The sequence below is a fragment of the Cupressus sempervirens genome, chromosome 10 (genome assembly GCF_028749045.1).
Source record: "Cupressus sempervirens isolate cs-2001-9-10 chromosome 10, ASM2874904v1, whole genome shotgun sequence".
Classification (NCBI taxonomy): domain Eukaryota; kingdom Viridiplantae; phylum Streptophyta; class Pinopsida; order Cupressales; family Cupressaceae; genus Cupressus; species Cupressus sempervirens.
In genome coordinates this window covers 541,404,733-541,431,603 of record NC_143127.1, presented here as the reverse complement: position 1 = coordinate 541,431,603, position 26,871 = coordinate 541,404,733, and the positions used below count along the sequence as shown (strand labels likewise).

Genomic DNA, 26,871 nt, shown 5'->3' with positions numbered 1-26,871 from the left:
ACTAAATCTTACATTAAACGCATGCAAAGCCACAAGTCGGCTCACATCAGATATTAACTACCTATACCAAAATTAAATGCAAGCAAGGTCAGCCCAAACTGGAACCAGACGCAGATAACTCAGCAAATGAAGACTTAACAAAATACTGGCACTCGACAACCACACAAGCTCGGCATCCAAAGAGTCACTTGGCATCAACTACGAACTCAGCATCCCCCAACGCTCGGTAACCACGGAGGACTCGGCAACCAAAGGAATCACGTGGCATCCACTAAATGCTCGACACCAACTAAGTACTTGGCAGCAACAGGCAAAATGAACAAAAGCGCAGGATTACAAGGCAACCCAGGATGCTCCTGCATCAGTATTAACCCTAAGCAAAACTCATCCTTTCTTCATTTTACGATACAATGCTTCTGGAAACAACAAAAGTATCGCTCCTATAGGGTTTGATGAGATTGATTTTCACTCTGCAGCCGCCATTAAGAACTTTTCTCATAAATTGTGAGGAAAAATCACTTTTATACCAGGGTTTGCTTTAGTGAAAATGCTCTGATCTTGCTGTCAATAGGGATCCTATGCTTGATTCATGAGCACATGAAGGTAATAATATTTCTCCTCTGGTTAAAATGTCTGCACTTTTGGTCGTTTTTCTTACTTTTGCTCTCATTTGTACTGTTGTCAGTACCTTTATTGGGCAAAACCGAAAATATTGATGCCGCCAATTACCCATCATTTTTTTGTTGTATGTTGTATGGCCATTGCTGGAGGATGATGCCATTGCCGTGACTGCTTTCTATCTTCTTCTATGGCACTTGATCTGGAGTTATTTCCCTTGAGCAAACCTGGAGTTGCTGCTAAAACAAGCCACGACTTTGGTATCAATACTTGATTCGCCATTTTGAGGCCGCAGCTGGGTTTTTATCTGTATCATCCCTGCTATGGCTGGAGAGTTGTTGCCAAATTTCTTTGCAAATGTAACCTTACTTTTGCCACTGCTAACGCCAAAACCGGCATTGCTGCTGTAAGTTAACTTGGAAGTTTTTCCTGGGTCTCTTGTTAAGATTAATGTGACTATTGATGTGAAACTTCATTTGCAAATTCTTCTGCTCTTCTATGCTGTGAATATCTATATTTAAACCCTTCCAAATTTTGAAGTAAATGATGCTTGAACTCTCTTTTGGCTACTGATGTTGAAGGGATCTGTAACTTGTTATGTTAGCTATGATTTACCACTTCATTTGTACAAAAAACCCTTGTGGGTATTTGTTTTTTTTTCACTTTTGCTACAGGATTTTCCTTCTTTAAAAAACATGTGAATAATAATAGACACCATTTGGATTCTCAAAATTTGTGATATTGATGTATAATATGATCATTTTCTGGCAAAAAAAATTTAATCCTGTTGTAGCCACTATTTCTTTACATCATATCTGCAAAAGTTTCAAGGTAAATGAGGGCGCATACATTTTTCACCCTTTTCTACTTCTGAGTTTCTCAAAACACATGAATCTGTGAAGGTATTCAGGCTGGATTCTTTAATTAACCTGTAGCTTCTTACTTGAATACATATCCTTACAATTCTATCTTTGAAAATACTTGTTGAAATCTATGTAAATCAAAACATCTTGATTTGCTGTTGTTTGAGAATTGACTTACAATCGAAAGTTTATCTTTAACATATGGTATCTGATAGATTCCTTCATCTTTTGTTTATTTCAAGTTATTCAACTTATTGCTGCAAACTCATTACTTTGATATCAGGGATTTTATACTTGCATTCTCCTACCATCATGATTTTTTCTTTTCACCTGTACAATACATAAATAATGTCTCCGCTGGTGTTCCTAATCCCTTGTAGCCAGTGGCTTTATCCTCCATTGTTATAGCTCTGCTGCAACAGTTATCATCATACTCCTTACTGTCATACTCTTTTTTAAGGACTTCAAACATTAATTCCTCGAATGATGCAAGAAAAATAGTTGGCACCTTCCTTTGCATGAAAATTGCTTCTGCTCTAAAAACCGACACTTTCTTTACCAGGCTGCTGTAATTTGGGATTTGTTGCAATTAGTTTCAACAACATTGCTTTTATTCTCCACCATTGTAGCTGTTGTAACACTTCTATCCCTTTCACTTGATAACTTGGAAATCATTGATCTTTGACACTACTCCTGTAGCAACTCATCTTCCTGATTCTGGCTTACATGTTTTTCATCGGAGCTTTTATAAGTGCATCAAACCTACAGAAGATACCCTTTGATTTGAACAATCAAAAATGAAATCCGGTCATTACAGAAATAAGTGTAACACCTATTCTTGTTGTTATAGCTGAAATACTATCATTTTCTATAACTGAGTTGCAGATTTTCTGTTATCTCTAAATTTTTAATGCTATCTTCTCTGCTGCTATGGTCTCAAACAAAACTGTTTCAAGCCCTTTAATGTTTTGCTTTTCTGGAACTGAACATGATCAACTCTATTAGTCTTATCTCTAATGAGTACGCCGGGCTCAATAACCCTCATGGGAGCCTACGGTTATATCCACGTACCTATTAGAGATAGAATGCTACACAGGATACAAACATGTTAAATTAATAAAACATTTGATACGATTGTTTGCTTTTGTTTCTGCCAGTAGATGTTCTTATTTTATGAAGATGCATAGCATCATAGGAGTATGAATGTTTAGGTGAGGTGAGGCACTCTTGTCATTGCTTAGATCCACTGGATACACTCTTGTCATTGCTTAGATTAGCTGGATCTAACACTTTGCTTCTGTAGATGCAAGATTTGGAAGCTTGGAGGGAACGTGGTACGAGGCAGTGAACAAGCGGGAGTGCAAGAATGCAACACAACCAGTCATTACAGGCAATGACTAGTGCCCTATGACCCTTACTCTATTTTCTTCTTTTATGTTATGCATTTTCATAGAGTTGGAATATGTATCGGTAGTTGTAGGGGCCACTCTCACGGTCAATTGTGTGAGAGGATTTACTTTCAGCATTTTACATTTCAGTTTTGTAAATATCAGTTGTATCTATCATGATGAATAATAAAAAGGCAATTTTTCTCTATTCTTTCATTCTAAATGAAGTTAGCAGTTACAACATGAGCTGAAAGCAATAAAAATGTGTACTTTCACTTTCACTTGATCATTCTTTAGAGCTGAATTTTAACATGGGTTGAAATTAAGTAACAAGATCTTCATGTGCATCTTTTGAGCCTCCAATTCTTTTTCTTTTTCTTTTTAACAAGGAGTTGAGATTTGGTCTCTGAGAACTTATGCTGATCTAGGATGAGATCATTGCTGTGAGGATACAGCACATTTTTTGTTTCATTGAAGATATTACTGCAAATAATTCCAAGGTTAACAAGTTCAGCAACGGGAGCCCGGATGTGGGTACAGGTTCAAGGTGGGTCCCAACTCAAGACAGGTCTACATACAAGTTTGATGTTCCAAGAAATAGAGCCCCGTGAGTGGTCAGAATTGAAAGCCCTGTGGTGGGCGGCAGTTTGTTGTGTTTCCTGGAGGAGTTGCAGACAGAATACCCTGAATGGCAATCAGCCCACACAACCACAGATGGACCTCAATGTTTTAAATTTTCTTAATAATGTACTCAAGTGAGCATTCGGTTTGTTAATTCTAAAGTTTTTATATAAATTCATCAATTTAGATATATGATTATATAATATAATATAATATGTATACTATATATATTATAATTTTTCTATTATTAATATTGTATAGAATACATACATACATAAATTCATCGATTTAGATATATGATTATATAATCTAATATAATATGTATACTATATTATATAATAATAACATATATTATAATTTTTCTATTATTAATATTGTATAGAATACATACATACATACATATATATATATATATATATATATATATATATATATATATATATATATATATATATATATATATATATTTATTACTTCATATGATCTTGTATGACATTCTAATCTTGATTCATACTTCTAAGCAATTGAGTAACATGATTACTGCAGTGATTTCTGCGATACATGGAAAGTGGAGATTGTAGGACATCAACAACTAGAAAATAATGGGGATTGTTACAGCCTATTTTCAAATTCCTTTTATGCAACCTTCTACAGAATTCTTGGAGGAACAGAGATAGCTGATAAAGTCTATTAAACTTTATTTGGTTGGCAGCAATCAAATTCCCTCTGGTTGACTCAATGCAAAGCTGCTTTCTAAGAAGAAACCTTCTACTTAGTGTGGAATAGAGATTTTTTTTAAAAGAAAGCTTCCTCTTAATGTGCTGAAGAGAATTTTTAAACAAAATATGGCTTTGATTATCTAAAGTTAGGATTTAGAGTTTTGGAAGAATGTGAACTCTTAGACATTAGGGAGTGGGCCTACATTTTTCCTTTTCTCGTCTATGGAGGGAGATGTTACCAAAGACTATTGTAATCATAATAACTATTTGACATAATTTTTTTCTCTAGAGAAATATAAGTTGAATTTCATCCAGAAAAAAGATGGGTGAAGCAGTTTATAATGCATTTAATTAAGCTATGAATAGGTAAAGTCTTTGAAACAAGTTATCATGTAAAATGGTTGTTTCTAACCCATCCAAATCACAATCCTCTCTTTCTATGATATGTCTATTTCATCTATAAACGGAATTTGGAAAATGTACAAAAACAAAACAACTAACCATTATTTTTTGTAGCAATCCAAATAGATGTTCTTAAGATATACTTGTGTAAACCTTGAATGATTAACTACTAGCAAATCATCCTATATGATTTGGGAAAAGCAAATAGGAAAAGTCACATTAAATGGAGAAAATGAGAGAAATTCACAACAGTGAGTCACTCAATGCTCACCTCACTCTTAAGAGCTGAAGCTGCAGTTCCACGACTAGAAGCCTCAATAGAAAGAAGTGTCTCTATCAGGTCCAATGCTGTTTGTGGGAAATCTTTCAAGGTTTCTGAGATACATCGCTTATAAGGTTGCTGCGGCTTGAAGATGGTTGCATGTGGCAGCTTAGACTTTTTCCAGTAATCCTCTGATGGTGAACCACAAAATTTAAATATTTTGTGCAGTTGCTCAACCTGAGATAATCAAATATTGAACAATTTCGGATAGCAAGATAAAAGAAAACTCAAACTAAGAGTTGACATACAGATGGAAACATAGACCATAATTTCTTCAGACAAGACAACGCATGAAACAAACAGCGTCAATCTTTCAAACCCATTAAATGCGATGCAAAATCCTGCCCTAGAAATTGCAATAATAACCCATGCATCAGAAGTAGAAAAAATGCAAATCCACACATAGTAACAACCTAGATAGCCAATCATAGATTATTTTTAAATTGACTGTGTGTGCGGCAGCTCCTCTTTCTTAACAAGGGGACTGACAATAATAATTACACGTTTTCATTTTTTATTCTACCTTCATCCATGCAATGTAATGCAAATGTCTCATACATATTTTAATTAAGAGGGATTGCTTCCTTTAGCTTGAGACATTTTCCCTAATAGGGGTGTGTGAGGCTTCTATTTATCATACTTCTTGGACTGATTCAAGATATTCAATCTTGGCGTCCCAATTTCCTTTAAGGTGCATTCAAACTCCATTTTCTTGTTATTCCATTGTTAGAAATAACTCGGTGAAAATAATAAATCTCAGTGTTGGAAGAATTAATCTTTCCACCTCCACATCACCAATCTGTTGTAACCAAACTGCTGCTCTGTTCAAAGTTTGTCTTGACTGTGCTAGTTTGTTACTCACATTTCCTATTTACCAGCCAACGGTTGAAGATCATTTCAGTGCTGTCCAAAATAGTATGGTGGACTCCTTCCACCCACACTTTGTCTCTACCCACGTAGAAGCTAGTTGTTGAGTTAACAGTCAATCCACGTATGAAATCTGGAGACTTTTTTGCCAGCAAATAGATGCTGAAAGTCCTCTATACATAGAGGTCATGTGGTACATTCTTATGCAATCAGATTTAATAAAGTTTCAGTCCCCATTGCTCAGATTTTTTTTTTTCTCTGTTCTCTTCTGTGCTGTAGCATAGCATATTGCTCTGTATTGTTGTTTTTTACTCAGCTACTCATTCTATGCTCATCAAAACATCAGTGATGATGTTTCCAAAATCAGCATTATCCAAAATTGGCTATTTAAACATTTCCTTAATCCACAATATTTGACCAATGAACTTGATGACATCTTATAGGGAATGTTTCATTTGAAATATATGTCATCAAATATCTTTTTGTCTATTTTCACAATGCTGTTATTGGGTTGGTCTCTCATATGCTTGCAACCTTCAACAAAAACTTCAAGTGGACTCAGCAATTCTGAGAAACATTAACAAGATTGAAGGGTGAAAATTTTACAAGGGCCCTAAAATTTAAACCTATTGGAATTGATGGAGAGAACCATACAGAAAAATAAAATTACAGGAATCCTATCCAAGAATTACATTAAACTCCCCATATCCTTGAATTCAATCCACAATTATGCCAATAAACAGCAGAAAACAAAAAAAAAATTGGAACTACCTCTGTTCTTCCTGGTAAAATAGGCTTGCCAGCAAGCAGTTCTGCAAGTATGCAACCAGTACTCCACAGATCTACACCAACTCCATAGTATGTTGCACCCAGCAAAAGTTCTGGAGGTCGGTACCAAAGTGTCACTACACGACTTGTCAGGGGCTGCTTCTGACCAGGAGAAAAGAAAGTTGCAAGGCCAAAATCAGCTATCTTTAGAATGCCTTGATTGTCAATTAGAAGATTTGAACCCTTTATATCACGATGCAATACACCACGGACATGGCAATGATCAAGCCCAGATAGTAATTGTTGGATATAGCACTTCACCTGTTAGAAACCAATGATCCCTTACCTCAATCTTTATACTATATATGCAGGATATTAAACTATAAGTTGCCAGAAGATAGTTAAAAAAATGAACCTTGTCTATTGCTCAAGAGAATGAATAATGATATCAAATGAGATGATCTCAAGTGGAAAAGCATTGGAGAATTGATAATGGAGACTAGCTATGTTCAAATCCCAGGAGAAATGTTATATGCTAATATTTACAAATGTTGAGTGCCCAAATTGAACAAACTACCACGTCAAATTCGGGGTGTGGCATACTGCAACAGATGAGGCAAGATGCATTTCCTGGATGAATTTAGTGGAAGAGACCAACTTAGGTTGTGTACCTAAGCTGAAGGGCGCCACATAAAAGAAATTTACCAAGGAAAAACACATAAAAATCAAGAGGGGGAGAATGAACAACCATCAAAGGAAAATATAATGAATGTGATTAATTAAAAACCTTAAAAATATAGATCCATGAATAGAAAAATGCATGCCAACTAGTACTCATTATTCTTCACGCTGCAGTCACAAACCTGGGATTCACTGAACTTTATACCAGGACATGCAGCAAGTCCAGCAAGGTCATGGTCCATATATTCAAATACAAGATACAGACTGCAAGACATCCTTGATGTAACCAAACCCTCTAGCTTGACAACATTTGGATGATCAAGTCTGCGTAAAACTTGGATCTCCCGTGCCATGAACCGAACACTTTCAGGCTCCAAATTATCAAACCGCACCTTCTTTAGGGCAACTACCTTCCCAGTGTCAAGGTCACATGCTTTATAGACGTTGCTGTATGTTCCTTGCCCAATCTACATAATCAAAAGAAACTTTTCGCAGGTGAGTTTCCCAAAATATACATAGAAACTAATCATACAACTCCACTCCCTTTTAAATTTTTCTCAGGCCAAATCAAAAGATGATTATGAGGCCACTAATCTGGGAAGGGTAATACAGAAATCAATAAAGTGACAGGAGAACACAGATTCTGTCATTAAACTGGAGATAAGGCTGGATAATTCTTTATAAATATGAAAGAGAAAAGAACAATAAATCAACGAACAAAACAAATTGTTAAAGATGTAAGGTTTTCACATTTCATATTGATTGAATTTGAAAGCTTCTGGATTTAACTGTGTGTATGCAGATGCTCTCAAATTCAAAACAAATTGTTTCTGCCATATTTACATGCACCATTCAAAATGTCAATTATTAGCTCGTACGCCATTTACCATTCTCCAAATATTAATTAACACAATGAAGCATGGAGAAAAAAAGCTTTATCACACACAATTTGCAAACCAAAGTTTAAATCGTGTTTTCATTCATCCTCATTATTTAAATTTATGCAATGATTCTTGAAAAAAATTAGTTACATTAACTTATCAGCACCTACTGCTTACACTTTAAAAAAACAACATCCTGTAAGAAATGGTAGCCTCTCAAATTGAAGATTGCACATTGAGTACTATGAACCATGGAGTTAGAAGGATGGTAGATAGGATGGCACTGGGGGCAGGTTTCAAGAAGAGGAGGACCAGGGACTCAAATTTGGGAACAACAAAGGAGTAGTAGCTGGCAGTATAAAACCATGCAGAGGTCAAAGGGAAAAGTCCCCAATGTGATCACGAGGTACTACCCATTGTCTGTTTCCTCGCATGCTATAAAGCAGGACTTGGGAGCCAAGCACCCACCAGCAAGCCCAAATTAAGGCCTTCACGAGCACATTGACCTTCATGTTGAATGCCATTAATTATAATTATCATTATATATTCTCCAATGCCATGTGCTCATTATTTCTAACCAAATCTTCATTCTTCAAAAAAACTGAAGGAGAAGCTAGACAATGAGTCTAAGTGATGAGGGAATCACAGTTAAAGATAGGACTATTATCATTCTTGAATCTCTTTATTCATTTTCTTTTCTGCTTTCTAGTAGATGAGTTTTAAGAAACTCCTTCAAGCAGTCAGCATTAAATCAGAAAGATTTATGAAAACTTAATAACATCCACCAGGACCACCACCACCAGCCCACCCTTCCTGCTTCATCCGCTATCTACTAAGCCTATTATTCAATGACATACAAATTAAACACCAACTTAAGCCAAAAGTGTGCATCCAATCAAACAAAAACAGTAATATTTCTTTCTCCCAAGGTCAACCAGTTGTGTGCCATTCTCTATCTGTTCAAAGCATTGGCATTAATCAAAATTGTTATCATGACAAAGAGAAAACATGGAGACTCACCAGCATCACCGAGACAGTTATGAAACTTCTAGAAGTCCCAAAACTGTCCCAGGGACATTGAGGCAGCCCCCCATGTGTCCCCAATAGGGGGGACAATCCACACTTCTGCAGGGCATCCTAGAAACATCCCCACCTTGTTGATGGTAATGGGGTGCATTTCATCCACATCACTGTCCCAATTTTGAAAACACAAGTTCTCAAGGGGGGATGTATTCCAATGGAACAAATATGGAACTTGTGAAAATAACAAATGTGTTATATAGAAATATACCACAATGATAACTATTAAGAGTTAAAGTAGTTATAAGGCACTGCCTGCCTTTTGGTCAATTGGGAAAGAGTCTAGAGAATGAAAAGCCCAAAGAAATGGAATGTCTTATGATTGGCATTCCTGGCAAGTACTTCCTAAATTTTTAGCTCATTTCTAGTCGTCTTTATGGGTCCCCTGCCTTGTGATTGTTACCAATGTCATGAGTGAAGTCATAGAAGAAGTGACTACTTACGGAACCAGTCTCTCAATGATGACTTGAGTATTATTTTACTCCATCTTGTAAAGAAAAATTACAAAAATAATAATGCCTTACTGATGTGACATTTACACATACTGTCAGTCGACCTAGCAAAACTCATAAAAACAGAAAGGAATTAAAATCCTTTCATTTTGGAAGACCTTGGTGTGGTCTACCTAAAAGAAAATAAAACAAAATAAGATCTTAAATAATCCTTTAAATTAAATTTTTTAAATGGATCTTAAATGCAAACAAAATAGATTTATTTCTTTTGAGACTTGCTTTGAAATGTAAATATTAGAAAAATTACAATGTTGTATACAAAGAATAGAGACTTGTAACAATGATGAGATTTATTTCTTTGGACACTTGCTTCGAGATGTATATATAAAAAATTTACGATGTTGTATACAAAAAATAGACTAGTAATAATGATGACAGAATCTAGCAATAGTTACAAATTGTGTTGGGGAGCCACTTCATTAACACCAACTAAAGGATTCAGGCAATGGGACCTAATTTAACTTTCCTAATCTTCCCAGACAAACATCAAAAGTAATGCACAGAATATCTTAGCCAAACTCATAGTAAACAATGTAACTTATAAATTGGATTCATACAAAACTTTTACAACAGTAGATGTTCATATCACACCTTCAGCACAAATTGAAATAAAATGTAGGAATAGATGCATGCTATTCACAGGCAATTATGGAAACATCAGAGAATTGAGCCTTCAAATAAATACTTTTAGTAAAATCACATTTTTGCAACAACTTCCCTCACTTTCAAGAGTATCCAAAGTCTTCAAATATAAAGAAAATTTGTTCTTGAAGGACCTAAAATTGCATGATTTTTCAAGATCTACAATGGTTAACCCATAAATTATAAAATAACATAGGGCACAAGTAACAATCACATGAAACTTCTCAACTTCCATCGCCTTTAGCCATCTGAGAAGAGAAAGATGTGTTTCCTTAATCAAATTGATCATTGAGAGAAAAATTGATGGTAATTTTGTTGCAATCTCCAAGACACAACTCTTCTACCACAAATAACAATTCTAGATGTTTTCTTTGTATTTTATCTGTATTTATTTTTGCCTTTTCCAGTTTTACCAAGGGGTCGTTTACATTGTCCCTAAGATTATGCTGTCCTACAATAGGTTTGTCCATCACAGCCTTACTTTATGGTCCTTTCATTTCTTGAACTGACTTTTTGAATGGCAAATTTGTTGTCCATGTCCCATCAGGATTTTGTACACCATGCCTATGTCTAAGAACAGCTCAGACGCAAGGGAGCAAGGGATAAAGAGAGAAATTGTGATTGTAAATTGAGCATTCTAGTTGAGAGGACGAGGTTGCAATAATAGACAAGCTTGAGACTTTGTCAAAATAAGGGAAATTATGGATGACAAGCATAAGGAAAAGACAAATATAATTGATGCTATGGAAATATGAATGATTTAAGGGATGCGTTTAACAAAGAGGCATATTTTTGGAAGTTAAGAGAGCAGAAGAAAGCACTCAATAGATTGCTTGACATGTATATTATCATGAACTTTTATTACAAGTCCTCCAATAATCCCAGTTAGGATCTGTTCAGGGCAACCCTAAACAAGTTCAGATTACATCTGCAAAAGAATCAGGGGCTTAAAAAGAGAGGATTCATGGCAAAGACAACCAACGAGGAGTACTTTAATTAATGCTACTGACATTCAAATGAACATTATTTAAAGGCTGAAATGCAATGTTTAAATATGAGACTTACATTAAAAAATTTGCAAAGTCTACAGTTTGGGCCAAATTTAAATGCCTATGTTGGGACTCATATTAACAGCCAAATATTAGTTGAGCAGTTATGAAAGAGAAATCTTTCTGTATTAATACAGGTAAAGTGGACTTGTATAGGGAATTTTAGCATTTTTGCAATGTTCTTCTGTATACGAACAAAAAGATTGAGCTTTTCATATTTTGGGAGAATAAATATAAGATTGCAAAGAAGAGTGATTTTGGGCAGAGGAATCTGATTTTAAACTAAACAGTAAATTCCCAACCAAATTTAAGGTGCAGCAGAACCAAAGCATAGCAGAACAAGTGTGAATTCCTTGCAAAAATAAATCAGATTTTTTAAGAACAATCCACAAGAAAGAAATGAAATCCAACAGACAGGTCCAAATTTGGAGGGAAATCAGATTCTCAGAGAAAAGTGTTTGATTTGCTGAAAAGTCCAGATAAGAGGAGGCAAATTATACTAGGGAAGTTGATATGACAAAATGAATTTGTGCAGGAAAATTGGTGATTTACAAATTCGCAACATCGTTAACTGAAAAATACAATTTTTGAGTCTTACTTCCAAATTTTGAAAGGGTTTGAAAAGGGGTTTGTGAAGCAATTTTTGTGATGATGTCATTTTAGGATTTGTTTTGAATTTTTGTGATGATGACTGTGAAGTGAAGATTTTGAAATTTTATTCCAATATTTGTGTCATCTTGCCTGGCATTTCACTAACATCTCTCAGGTTGACATTTCAATATAATTCAAGGTTTTTTCTCTCTTTGCATGAATGATTACAGGGAATGGTACAGAAAGATACAATTATAACATGGAGAGGAAAGATCAACACAGCAAGAAAGATGATGGAAGACAGGCTCAAGGACTTCAAGGAAGATGCAAAAGAAAAGACTCAACTATGACACCTACAATGCGAACATGACAGAGATCAAGTCATACAAGGACGTGTACAAAGAAAAGCTCGAGTAAGAAAAGATTCACATTTCAAGAAGGAATTCAAGACCAACTCAAGGAAGGAGGCAGATCGCTCTACAAGTCAAGAATGCTACCACGACCTTGGATTTCCTTTCAAAATCCAAGATCAACTTAAAAGGCCCAATTATGACAAGAAGGTCAAGATATATATTAAGACAGGAGCAATATCAAGAACAATGAAAAAGACATTCATTAAGATGAAACAATTTGACATTATGAGCCATCACAATCAGTTTAAGGTTAATGTTGAATATCAAGAGATATTGCTACAGATGCAGACTTCTTTATGATGATGAAATGAGGTTAAAACAAAACTAGCAAGATATATATATATGCTGAGGTAGCACCCACTCATCTTCAACCAATCAAAGGATTCTAAGTTGAAATATCCAAGTTCATCCAATCAGATGCATTCACAAGTGGACATAAGGATTCTAAGTTGAAATGTCCAAGTTCACCCAATCAGACGCATTCACAAGTGGACATGTGCAAGGCATTCAAAGGAACACTACAATAAATGGATATATACTTAAACATTTGCACTCATCTCATTGGATGACAATAAGTAGTTGTTGTAACTAAGCCTATTTAAGGTGACTCTAAATTATCTTTGTTGTTGATTTCAAATCAATATGGGCCCTTAATTGTAATTTGTAAATTCATTACTCATTAGCAAGTAGCAATACAAGTAGGAGGAAAAGATTAACGATTGTTATCAAGATCATGTTGAAGTTAAAATACATTTTCAATTGAAGCTATGGTGGACCTTTTTGTGTTGTTTCAACATTTGGCATGGTTTCTAGTTCTCATGTTTTAGTTGAAGTTCATTGATTCTAGTAGAGAAATGTGATGATATTTGATGAATTTTTTGGTTCATACCATTTGTGGTTTGTTGATTGCAAATTGCAGTCTATGGTTATTCTCAACCCCACTTAAGAACAAATTCGAATGTGGAAGTTTATGTGGATTGTCAGTATTGGGTATTTAGATGAATGTTTCCAATGTGAAAATCATCCATTACTTTTGAAGATTGCATCATATTTTCTGTAGCCATTTCCACATGGCAAAGGAAAGCTTGGTTTTGGGAATTCTGATATCCAAACATCATTCATTGTTATCACTGTCCTTAAGAAGTAGCTTAGACACTTAAAACCCTTACCTTTTGTTTTTATTTGAAGTTCAATCCAATTTAGTTCAAGTTTCAGCTGCTTTGTAAAGATCATTCAAGCTTCGAGAGAAAAGGAATTGATTAAGTCTAGGAAAAATAGTGTAATCCCTTTGTGATTACCAGTAATATCACATCAAATTCAACTAAATTATATCCAACAAAAAGTCACTGGTTCAAATTGTAAACCTTGGGGTTGCTTAATTTAATCACACATCCGTTACATTTTTTAGCATTTAATGTTTCCATGTTCACGAGAGGGTAGGATACTTAGTATTTAATTCTACAAGTTGGAGTGGTCAAACTCACATCATTAGTGCGGATTACATAAGACGAGGCCATTTTGTTCTTGCTTATAATGAACTTTTATAATAGTTCTACCCTCTCAAAACCATGCCACTGTTTGGTCTGAGCCTTGCCTTTAAGCTGAGTGTTAATCACTGACACCTTGTACTTTATCTTCTAGATTTGTTTGGTTACAGCTAGCTGAAAGTGCTCTCTGTTTGACCAGATTATGACTAACTTCCAGGGAGAGATTCATACGATTACTATCAAGTTTCAAGGCAACATTTTTGTTCGCTGCAGCCATGAAAATCTGTGCCCTTTTCTGCCGTTTGAAACATGTAAAAGATGGGCATGCTTTACTTGATGCTTTGCCAATTTTGCCATTCTGCTGGTAAAAAATAACAGTAGTATTGCAACTCAAATAGATGTACCTCTTTTCTATTTCAGTATTAGGTGGAGATTGGAGCTGACAAAGCAATTGGCTTGTCACTTAACCATTCAAATGTGCACTAGCAGAGATGACCTATGGTTTGGCCATATTGCACATACTTGATTCACCAGACAAAATAATTTCTTACTAGGCAAAACTCATGAACTTAAGAAATGCTTAATTTATTAATTAGTAATAAAATGCATGAAAATATAAATTTTATGAAAGATGGTTACAAAATGTATGAAATGTGTCTGGCAGGTTTTGGAGGCAGCAGCCCTGGCCAGCTCTCTATCACAGTACAATGCAGGGTCAAGAGAAGGAGCCCCCACCACAAAGCCCAAATGAAGGCCTTCACAATCATAAAGACCTTCATGGTGCATGTCATTTATTTTCACTTCGATTCCTATAAGAATGCTAAAATTCTGGTATAATCTTTCTCCTTGACCCTTAGACCTTTCAAGGCACAAAAATCATGGTTTTTTATTGTAAAAATATCATTATTTCTGCATTCACACTTCATTTTCTACACAAGCCAACCATATTGCAAAGACTAATTGAGTACTCAGCAGAAAATCTTGGAAAACTCAACAACGATGAGTTACAAATTTACTCTGGAAAACTAGTTGCAAGAAAACTGACAAGTACTCAGCGAGCAATAAAACTATGGTTTTGCCACCTAAAGCATGTGTTGGCAATCACTTTGCCAAGGTAAAATTGCACCAAGACTCCTTTAACCCAAGCTTCCATGCCTTAGACATTTCATACTTCCCTTTTCATCAAAGCCACTATCAACGATGAACTTCCTATAATGTTATATTTGAAAACTGGGAACTTGAATGTCCTACAAGAATTGTTAGTCAAAACCCAAGACTATAACAACATAACTTCGCAATCTAACAGAGGAATCTTGTAATTGACTTTGATTAATAGAAAATGATGATTGATTGAAGACAAAACAGACAAGAAACATTACAAGAGTTTAGTTTGATATGGGTGCCAACATACACTACAATGGTCCTCTTTCAATCCTTTCCAAATAAGTAATTCCTTGAGCCAATGGCATAGGGTGAATGAGATAGCGATTAACTACACATTTTGATCAGATGTGAAATACTTCCTATTAAATCCTTTTTTCACCATCGGCAAGAAAAGGGATCCTAAGAATGCCAAATTCTAGAAGATCTATGAGTGTTGAGAGAGACTCCATCCTAAATTTCTACCAAAGCCATGTTAATCCATCATTCAGAAAAGATGGTATAAGTTGAAAAGGATTTTTTATAATGGCCAAATAGGCAATGAATCTAAAATCGTCACGGAGAATTGTCCCCACTTATCACAAGAGCTTAAGAAGGGTTTCACGAAGGCCCTGAGAAATTGCTTTTTTTTTTCAAGTTGCCAAATTTTTACCAAGGTAGAAATTTTGGTCTGCAAAATCCAAGTTAAGTATGAACTTATCATGCAAAACAAGTTAACCTATAACTAGGTGCATGGAAAACAACCTGTTATATTTCTATTTTGAAATTTTCCCTAGAATAACTTTTTTTTGCAATTCCTAAGCCATTTCCTTCCAACGGTCTATGCATTATTTGCAGCGGTTTTTGAGAGAAATTTTAAGCTTGTCATAATATAGATCAATCTTTCAAGCTTCTTAGGAGTTGACAACATATAGCTTTTTTAAGTAAACCATCAAATTCTAAATTAAACCAAATAACACGAGAATTAAAATATCAAACAAGCACACATACGTTTCACTGGAATATTGATAAACAGTTGGGATTGTTAAATTCCAAAGAAGAAAAACCAAGCTAAGTGATCAAATGAGAAACCATTTGGAAAGGATTTTTAAAGCAAAGGCAAATTAAGAAAATGAAATTGTTTGATTATTTGAATCAGAATGTTGAGTAAATTGCACTCACTAGATATAATATTTTATATATATTATAAAGAATTTGAGAATTTGACTCTTGGACTTGATGTTAGTGTTTGTCATTCAAAGTGTTTAATGTGTAAGTGTTGAGTGTTATGTAAATATTAGTAGTATGTTAATAGTTTAGTATAGTGACTCTAGGAGTTGGCGTTGGTGTTTGTGATTTAAGGCGTTTTATGTGTAATATTATGTGTTGTGTAAATATTAGTAATATCTTAACAGTTTAGTATAGTTAGGCAGTTCATGGCTAGGAAATTATTCCCAGTTGCTGGTGTTTGATTCAAATTACTTGATGTTCTATTGTTTTTCTTTTGAATCAAGGAGGAATTTGTCTGATATCATAATCCACAAGTTCATTGGTTTATTGTTTGAATAATCCACAAGTTCCTTGGTATATTGTTTGATGTGGTTGGGTATTTTTTATTTATTGACAAAGTATTTGAAAGTTACCTAGGAGGATAGCTCTGTAACGTAGGCTTGTAATGTAAACTATAGCTGCTGCATGTTCTACATGTTCCTTTCTACCAATTGCAATAATCACTATTGTTGTTTCATGTGTACGTAATCCTGGATGATGAATAATTGCATTCTTCAGGTCCTCCAGCTGCTTCTTAAGATGGTGTTTCAAATGTAGAACTCTGAATCAATCATATTAATGCTCAGTATTATTCCAGTATTCATCCACAAAAGAAGTTCTATCACTGAAGAAAAAATGAACAAGCAAGCATTCGTTCCTTTCATGATTGCTGTTAACAAAGCCAGTACCATAAAGTTTATGCCTTTTGCAAAATAGATTAGCTTGTTGAATATTAAGACAATACTTATTATGAAGAAGAACACTTCATATGCTAGAATAATTATAGTGGTAATAGCTAGAAATTCGCCATCCGAATTGCAATTAACTCCCCAACCAACCCATCAACAAGAAAAACTGAACCAAAAACTAATTTTCGATCCTCATGTCAGGTAGCTGCATGCCCATCTTCCATGTAGTGAACAATGTTAGCAAGATAAAATTAGGATGAAGCTTTGGACAGAGCAAATATAACTAAAAAAAGAGCAGCACCTGAGGGTAATGTAAATGTTAATTCTGTAACTTGTTAGCATACTGATCTGATAACAGATCGATCTGATCTGATATGGCATGATAAATATAGGACTAAGTAAAGTGCATTGTTCTCTTTATGATATCGGCATCTATCCTTGTGTTTTAGTTTAAAACTAATCTAAGCTTCTTTGTTTATGTTTGTGTTTAAACTTTATTAATTCATGGAAAGACACCGACTTCTAGAGGTTAGGCAAATAAATTTTGGAAGAGACGTGTCCTTTCTAAGGACATGTCCCTTGATTCCTATATTTATAGAGGGTAAGGTTGAAGTCTGAGAGCACACAAGAACAAAGATTAGTCTGCTCCTTAGTCAATACTGCCCACATACGAAATGCAGAACAAAAGACAGAATTCTGAATTATATTTCTAATTAAATTGAAGGCAATACTTTGAAGTTATCCCACAAGGAGAGGACGAAGGTCGAATCTAGTCTGTATTCAATTATAGAATTTGCAGAAACTTTACATGGTATCAGAGCTCTGGTAGTCGAACCTAGGCTCTGCAAAATTCAGTAATCAGACTTTATATATATCTAGCAACTATCTCCTATCTTCAATGGCATACACATCAGACCCGAGGACAAGTTTGATGGGAAAGAACACTTTGATGCCTGGAAATTCAAAATCATGATGATTCTTGAAGAAAATGATGTAAAACAATTTGTTGATAAACCATCCAAACAACCTCCAGTTGAACCTCATAAATCTATCTGGAGCAAAAGAAATAGGAAAGCCATTCAAATCATATTAGATGGAGTAAACAATGATATTGTACCTATGCCAACAAAACATCAAATAGCATTTGATATGATGAATGCATTACTAAATGCATATGAGGTCAACAATGCAACTAGGGTTCTCGCACTGGCAAGGCAACTAAATCACATACAAATAAAGAAAGGAGAATCAATGAATTCTTACTTCCTAAGGGTTGCTAGCATTAGAGATGAACTGTCAAGTATAGGAACCATTATTAGTGACACGGAACTAACACTACTGGCTATAGATGGATTACCAAATTCGTGGGAAACTTTTGCACAAGGAATAAGTGCCAGAGATAAGCTTCTTGACTTCAACAGACTTGAGGAGGATTGTCTTCAAGAAGAATCCAGAAAATTAAAAAAAGGAGGGAAACTAAAAACAAAAGATGAAGAACTTCATGTTCTTAATGCAAACTCCTATAAGGGCAAGAAGAAGTGTTTCAAGAAGAAAAAGGGAAATCAAAAGAATGGCAAACCCAAGAAAGATCTATCCAAGATAAAGTGTTTCAGATGTGAAAAGTTTGGACACTACAGATCTAATCATCCTCAAAATTCTAAACAAAAAGCAAATTGTACAAATGTTATTAGGGAAAAAGATAACTATGATCCCGAGAATCGTGTATTGTATTCATCACTATTAAATGAAATCTCAAGTAAAATATGGGCAATTGCAAGTGGATCTTCTAGACATATAATAGGAAACAAAGAAGCACTAGACTCTATTTCAGAAAAGGTTAATGGTGAAGTTACCATTGCTGATAATTCAGCACATTCCGTCGAAGGAATTGGAAACTGCACCTTGAAACTAAAATCAAGAAATTCTCTTCTTCTCAAAGGTGTACTCTACGTACCAGGAATAAAAAAAAATCTAATCTCAATTACAGCACCTAAAGATGATGGGCATAACGTTGCATTCATGGATGGTAAAGTAATAACTTGGGCAAAGAACTCCTCAATCAAGAAAGCAAAGTTGATTGGTCTGAGAAAAGGATATTTGTATGAATTGAATTCAGAATCAAGTCGACCTATTCAAGCCTTAATTCATGAAGCTACAGACATAAATGAAATATGGCATAGAAAATTAGGGCATCTAAATTTCAAAACCTTATAATCTCTGGAGAAGATGGTTACTAGTCTACATGAACTAAATAAATACCACTAAAGCATATGCAAAGGGCATGCACTAGGTAAGAATACCAAAAGTCCATTTCATGATAGCACTAGGAAAACAAATAATGTTTTGAAATTAATTCATTCAAATCTATGTGGACTTATGTCTATTCCTTCTCTTGGAGGATTCTGGTACTATATTTTGTTCATAGATGACTTCTCTAAGAAAACATGGATTTACTTCTTAAAATGCAAAGAATCAGAGGAAATCCTAAAGAGATTTAAAGAATTCAAAACATTAACTGAAAACTTATCAGGACATAAAATTAAAACTCTTAGAACTGATAATGGAGGGAAATATACCTCAGAATTATTTAAAAGGTTTTGTAAAGAAACAGGAATTAAGAGGGAGTACATCGTTCCTTATAATCCAGAACAAATCGAGTAGCAGAAAAAAAGAATAGAACAATTATAGAAGCTGCTAGAGCTATGATATTTGATCAAAATCTAGAATACTATCTTAAGGTAGAAGCCTCTTGTACTACTGTCTATATTCAAAACAGAAGCCCTCACTCTTACCTTAGAGATAAAACTTCTGAAGAAATCTTTACTAAGGTTAAAACCAATATAAGTCATCGTAGGATTTTTGGGTGCCCCATATATATCCATGTTCCAAAAGAAAAGATAACCAAGTTAGAACCCTCTAGGAGGAAAGGTATTTTTGTGGGGTATAGTGAAACATCTAAGGCATATAGAATTTTCATGCCTAGATAGAAAAGTATTGAACTTAGTAGGGATGTAATTTTTGAAGAAGATCTAGCATTCAAAAGAGCCCTAACTTCTGAAGAACCTTCTCCTTTACCTAGTTTTGAAAGAAATAGTGAGTCTGAGTCTCAAAGGGAGAACATAGAAGAAATTGAAGATGAAATTCAAAATCTAAATCTTGGAAAAACTCACAATTCAAAGAAAAGACCACTTTGGGCCATTAAAACAATCGAGGAAGCACAAGACTTTGTTGCACCTTCTGAAACAGTTAGAGAAAGAAAAAGACCTAAAAGATTTTCTAGTTATACTACAAACATGAATGATTTGTCCAAAACAAAACCTACCAATCCTATTATACATATAGCCTGGAAAGAAGCTATGACAGAAGAATACCAATCTATTATGAAGAATGATGTTTGGGAAACTGTTCCAAGACCTAACGGAGAATCTGTTGTTTCTTCCAAGTGGATATTTAAAATAAAGCATGCTACTAATGGTAGCACTGAGAAATATAAAGCTAGATTTGTAGCCAAAGGATTCTCTCAAAAAGAAGGGATTGATTATGAAGAAACTTTTGCTTCTGTCGTCAGATATACCTCTGTCAGAGCAGTCCTAGCAATTGCAGCATCAAAGCGATGGAAAGTACATCAGATGGACGTAAAAACAACATTCCTAAATGGAAAGATTGCAGAAGAAGTATATTTGGAACAACCTGAAGGATTTGAAACTCATGATCCTAACATTTTTGTTTGCAAGCTCAAGAAAGCTCGCTATGGGCTTAAACAAGCTCCAAGGGCTTGGTATGAAAGAATTGATAAGTATCTCACCAGCTTAGGATTTTCCAAGAATGAAGCCAATCCAAATTTATATTATAAAAAAGATAAAAATGATATGGTAATTTTGATACTGTATGTTGATGATGTACTAATAACAGGTGATGATCATCTTATAGATCAATGCAAGAAAGATCTAATTAGAGAATTCAAGATGAAAGACTTGGGACTCCTTCATTACTTCCTAAGACTAGAAGTACGGCAGAATTATGATAGTATCATACTTAATCAAGGGAAGTATACATCAGATATTTTGAAGAGATTTGGAATGTGGAATTGCAAGTCTATGTCTTCTCCAATGGAGACTAATTTACATAAACTTAAAGAAATAGCAGTAGAATCACCTTCCATAGATTCTACTCTATACAGACAAGTGATTGAGTCCCTTATGTACTTAGTAAATACAAGACCTGATATTTGCTATGCTGTTAATGCCTTAAGCCATTTTATATGTGAGCCAAAGGCAATTCACCTAGTTGCAGTTAAACACATTATGAGGTACTTACAAGGCACTCTTAATTGTGGACTCAAATATGATAAGGTTGGCTTAGATTTACATGGATTCACTAACTCAGATTGGGGTGGAAGTGTTAAAGACAGGAAAAGTACTTCAGGATGTTGTTTCAACTTAAAATCAGCAATGATATCTTGGATATGCAGAATGCAATCTTCAGTAGCTCAAAGCTCCACAGAAGCCGAACACATTGCAACAGCAATGGCCTCTCGAGAAGCAGTTTAGCTAAGGAAGTTACTTGTGAGATTATTTAGGCAAGCTATGAATCCTACAATTATTCCTTTGTAATAATCAAAGCTCCATCAAGCTTTCAGTGAATCCAGTTTTTCATGACAAGTCCAAGCATATTAAATTCCTTACCATTATGTAAGAGATATGGTAGACGGGAATTCTGTAAAATTAGAATACATTTGCACTGCAGATCAAACAACAAACATACGTACCAAACCTCTATCTAGAGTGAAGATAGACCACTTCAAGAGAAGACTTGGTATGGTTGAATTGTAATCCATTTGTATTCTTTTATTTATTAATAAAATAATTTTATTTGTTAGGCTATTGACTGTTATGGGCTCCACCATTTGTATTCATTATTTAAGATGTGATGATCTCTGAGATAATGAACACTTGTATAAAAGACATTATGAGAGATTGATGATCTATTAGATAATGTGCTAAACAGGAGAATTCTATTGTAAGATCTAGATGAATTCAAGATCATATTGTGATGTTGACACTGCTATGCCTATAAGTCACAATTTGGATAAAGGAAGAATTTTATTATTCTCCGAGGTTTATCTTGTATTCTGGTAGATCTTAAACTCAGGATCATGTTGTGATATAGGAATACCAGTATCTATGAGTCACAACTTGGATAAATGAAAAACTTAAATTACTCTTCAGATTTATCCTGTACATTTTATCATTTGCAATACTATTATCACTAGTAGTAGTGATTTGTCATATTACAGATTTAGTAATATGACATTGTATCATGTGTTCTATGATACCACATGCTAAGGAGATTCAAATAGATATAGAGTATCAAATCTTGCTTGTTCATCTTTATTGATGTTGCTAGATATGATATATCTCAGTATGATTATCAAATTAAGAGGGAGTGTTAATTCTGTAACTTGTTTGCATACTGATCTGATAACAGATCAATCCGATCTGATATGGCATGATAAATATACGATTAAGTCTTTGCATTGTTCTCTTTATGATATCGGCATCTATCCTTGTGTTTTAGTTAAAAACTAATCTAAACTTCTTTGTTTATGTTTGTGTTTAAACTTAATTAATTCATGGAAAGTCGCCGACTTCTAGAGGTTAGGCAAATAAACTTTGGAAGAGACATGTCCTTTCTAAGGACATGTCCCTTGATTCCTATATTTATAGAGGGTAAGGTTGAAGTCTAAGAGCACACAAGAACAAAGATAAGTATGCTCCTTAGTCAATACTGCCACATACGAATTGCAGAACAAAAGACAGAATTCTGAACTATATTTCTAATTAAATTGAAGGCAATACTTTGAAGTTATTCTCAGCAAATCACAAGGAGAGGAAGAAGGTCGAATCTAGTCTATATTCAGTCATAGAATTTGCAGAAACTTTACAGTAAACAACCAATCCTATGTCAGAGAGGATAAAGAAAAGAGCCATCAAACAAACAAAATAATGACACTTCCAAAAGAAAAACTGAGAAGCTAAGATGCCTATATATATATATATATATATATATATATATATATGTGAAGTCTAGAAGCATGAGTTAAGATTAGAATATCATGTAATATCATAAAAACATTTAAACACCATAAACTTGTAATCATAGCATCATGAATCATGATCATGTCATTATGGCATCATATTGACATATACTCAAGTTCAACATCAAAGGTTCAAAACATTAAAATGTCAAGTGATAAATCATAACATCAAGTTCAAGTATCATTGTTTCAAGTTCAACTAATAAATTAAATATTTATTAATATTCTTCTTCTTCATCATCATCAATTGACTCACAAACAAAGCTAAGGCCAACGGAGATCAGCTGCACCAATAACATTAGTGGCGTCAAAATCTTCAAATTCATCAAGTGCAAGCTGAGAAGTAGAAGCTAACATAAGCCTTTAGAATCCACATTTTAGGGTTGTGGATGCTGTTATATGGAGCCTAATCAGACTCAAAAATTATTTTTCCCCCACTTTTATCAATGCAATTTCTCCCCAGATTTTTCAATGGGCGTTGGGGGCAGCGCCCCCAAAGATTTTCGCTGTTGTTTTCTAACGCTAACAGTGGATGTCATAAAATAATTAAATTTGCAAAAGAAGACCAACTTGGCTGCTAACTTTAACCATCTGCAGGACCAAGTTTTCTGGTCGTTCCATGTTTTCCATCCTGATCCGCCTGGTTCTGAACTAGGTGTGGTCTGGTTCAAACCACCCCCCTGTGGGCCAGACCTTGTCTGGACCCACAGGCAGACTGGACCAGGACCACAGACCAGTTGGTACCCATGGCTGGTCTAGGGGCCCTTAGGAGCGAACTGGACATCCTAGCTGAGGAGCATAAGATTTTGCTTGGGTTGTATATCAGTAGAATATGGTCAAGTATGATGTGCAATTCAGAGCTTCAAAATTAGAAAAGATACATTTCTGACAAATTCATTCGGCCTCCTGATTTAGTAAACCACTTACAAATAAACCAATCATTATGAATAAAACCAAAAATAAAACTAACAATCATTCTAGAGTCTTCTACAAAGCAGTGAATTCCCATGAATATGCCTTCACAAACAAGAAAACTCCACCTGATGAGCCAAAAGTCCAATCAAGGAATTGGCTTGCTATCTTAGAATAAAAAGACAATAAAGAAAAAATAAATCAAATCTTCAACAATTCATGTAACTCTGCTTATTGTAAAATGGGAATTATATTGCTTCAACAACAGATAAAATGGTGTCAAAGTCAAAGTCAAAGTCAGAAGTAGCCCAGTAAACAAAAAACTGACCATAAAAGTTGAACTTTATTTATCTGAGCTTTGCCGATTCTCATCCTCAAGTCTCTCATTGTGAATTCTCTAATCCTCTATGTACTACAGACGTAAATCATTTTTTACTGTTTTACCCACTTGCCCGATGCTTCTGTTGCATAACTCTTAACATTTTCAACGTCCTTCCATATTGTTCTCTACCCTGGTATACACTGTTAGAATCCAGGATCCGATAAAACATGAAATGATAATAGCAAATTATATAAAGGAACATGTAAATATATTATAAACTCGGCTTATAAAGCCATCCTTCTCGGTAACTTCCGAGCACTTGTCAATAAATAAGGAATACCCAACCACATTCAACTGTTAACGTACTAACTTTTGGATTATAACATCTACAGCTGGAATAATAATATAAATTAGAAAGTAATTTTGTTTATTTGGCTTGTGAAGAGCCTGAATTGTTCTTTGCTTTCAGGCATTTAAAAACACGCATTATTTTTACCAGGAAAAAAACCAATTGTTATTTTCTTCTCTCTCTGTGAATGAAAGGGTGTAGGCTGGTTGGGTTGTTTGCTAAAATTGAAGAGTTAGGAGTTATTTAAGCAAATTACACACTATCTGGCCTTATTTAGAAAGAGCATATCCCATTGCCCTGTTTTTAATGAAAAATAAAAATGTGTCCTTTTTAATTTCTCCAAAAAGGGGGAGAATTTGCAGGCTCATTTAATTTGGTAAAAGTGCAGCACAGAATATGCCCATCTTAGCTTTACTTTCAAAATACACTAACAGTCTAGTGTCCAAGTTTCCTGACAAAGGAGAAGATCTCATGCACTGAGATTTTAGCGAACACAAACCAAATATCTAAGTTCATTATGTCTGCGCAGAGCTTATAGCGTTGCAAACAATGAAGAATTATAATTGTTTGTTCTTAGTAATAAATATTTTAGTTCCCCAAGAGAGAAACAAGAGCTTGGCAAAATCAAAAGCCAGTGAAAGCATTCAAGCCTCTTGATCTTGTAGAAATCTGAATTTATGGTTAGTTAATCTACCAAACGAAGATCTATTTAATCTTCTATAAATAGAAATTCAACAACTGGGCCAGTCATCTGGTCCCATCCGGAAAAGATAAATACAGTATAAAATGATTCGTTTGTCCTTTATGAAAAGCAGACCACACGCCGTCCTTTAAGCAGATTTTTAACACTAAACTGTATCCATAAATTTGATTGTCTGGAAAGACAAGAATGTATTAAAATCTATGAGAATGTTGAGGGATGAGGATAAAAGATCGACCTTATCAAGCTTCTGAAAAGCGTCAGCCCTGCGAGGAATCCATCCCTGAATTGCTTCGGCAGCCACAGCAGTCAACCACGAAGGCCACCCAGCTGCTATCTGCTCTGCCTCTCTATTGCTCCACTTCCATTTAACCATGGCATGAGGATCATTATCATGTCTTCCACTTCCATTAGCAGTCTCTGCCAATGCACTCTTTGGTGGCGGTGGTGGTGGTGATGGCGTGTGTGGTGGTGAAGATGCTGATGAAGATGATGATGATCTGTTGCAGGCAGCAGCTGATGACTGCTTGGCATAAGCGCAGCCCATGGTGGAAGACGGTGGTGCTTAAAGCAATGCTAATGGTGATGGGGTTGCTGCTGCTGCCGCTGATGGTCATGGGCATGAAGAAAGTTGAAGGAAGCAGAAGAGGAAGAAGGGCATTGACATTGTCATTGCCATTAGCATTAGCACTGGAAGTGCGAATGAGCGGGAGAGATTAACGGAGAGGCGGGCTCCCCATGCCAGGCATTTACGCGGCACACATTTGACATGAAAGAAGGGGTGAGGCAAGCAAATCATTGCTCTGCGCTGCGCTTCACCCCCATCTTCATTCTTTCATTTCACACCAAAAGCAAAAGGCGTCAAAGCACAGACCCCACCTATCATGTAGTGGAGCGCAGGATGTTGACAATTGCCAATCAACAAAACCCATTCTACTTGTACGATTAACTCGCGCACTGTAACTTGAAAGAAGAGCTCTCTATCACCTCAACTGCAGCCTCATGCCTTCCAACTCGAAAACTTCATTCTTTTCTCATAAGATTACCCCGAAAGGACTTGCCGTTGGATCTCCCCCTTGTGAACATGATTGTACTTCCATTATAAGCTGCTAAGTTTTCATACGAGTGTTGTTTTCCGATGTATTAAATTATGTGATTCCTAATAAAGAATTTTCTTGGAGGATATATATCTCAGTATTAAATCCTTCCGAGAACTGGGGAATCCCCGGGTGGCTGGACTCCCATATGAATTCTTGGCCGGAAATAGAAGAATTTGTATCGGTGTGGGGGATTGTACCAGACGTACGTGATGTTAATGAAAAAGATATTACCGTAGAAACTATTGAAGAGTAAATCAATACAATTGCTACTTAAGGTTACATAAAAATATCGTAAAAATGTGGAGGTCAATTATTGTATAATTATTATTATTATAAATATATCATACAAAATAATGACCAAGGTACTGATTATTAGGTTGGGGTTTTTT

The 26,871-nt window shown here is 35.1% G+C and overlaps 1 protein-coding gene and 1 long non-coding RNA gene across 6 annotated transcripts in view; one reads left to right on the top strand and one right to left on the bottom strand.

Annotated features, from left to right (window-relative positions):
- Positions 1-2,956, top strand: part of LOC149535037 (uncharacterized) — a 75,208-nt gene extending 72,252 nt beyond the window's left edge. Inside the window, exons 1-2 of one of the 3 annotated variants that reach the window (XR_016357638.1) lie at positions 840-1,024; positions 2,785-2,956. This is a non-coding gene — a long non-coding RNA (uncharacterized LOC149535037). Of the gene's footprint in view, positions 1-839; positions 1,025-2,784 lie in introns of those variants that run through there. The other 2 variants (XR_016357639.1, XR_016357640.1) reach the window with 2 other exon arrangements.
- LOC149535036 (putative serine/threonine-protein kinase At1g54610) overlaps positions 1-26,629 on the bottom strand; it is a 147,118-nt gene extending 120,489 nt beyond the window's left edge. The window contains exons 1-4 of one of the 3 annotated variants that reach the window (XM_089806292.1): positions 25,621-26,629; positions 7,432-7,716; positions 6,572-6,889; positions 4,883-5,110 (exon numbers count right to left, since the gene is read on the bottom strand). In XM_089806292.1, the coding sequence (XP_089662418.1) occupies positions 4,883-5,110; positions 6,572-6,889; positions 7,432-7,716; positions 25,621-25,929 (1,140 nt within the window). In that variant the 5' untranslated portion in view covers positions 25,930-26,629. The remainder of the gene's footprint in view (positions 1-4,882; positions 5,111-6,571; positions 6,890-7,431; positions 7,717-25,620) is intronic. The other 2 variants (XM_089806293.1, XM_089806294.1) reach the window with 2 other exon arrangements.
- Positions 26,630-26,871: the final 242 nt, after the last annotated feature.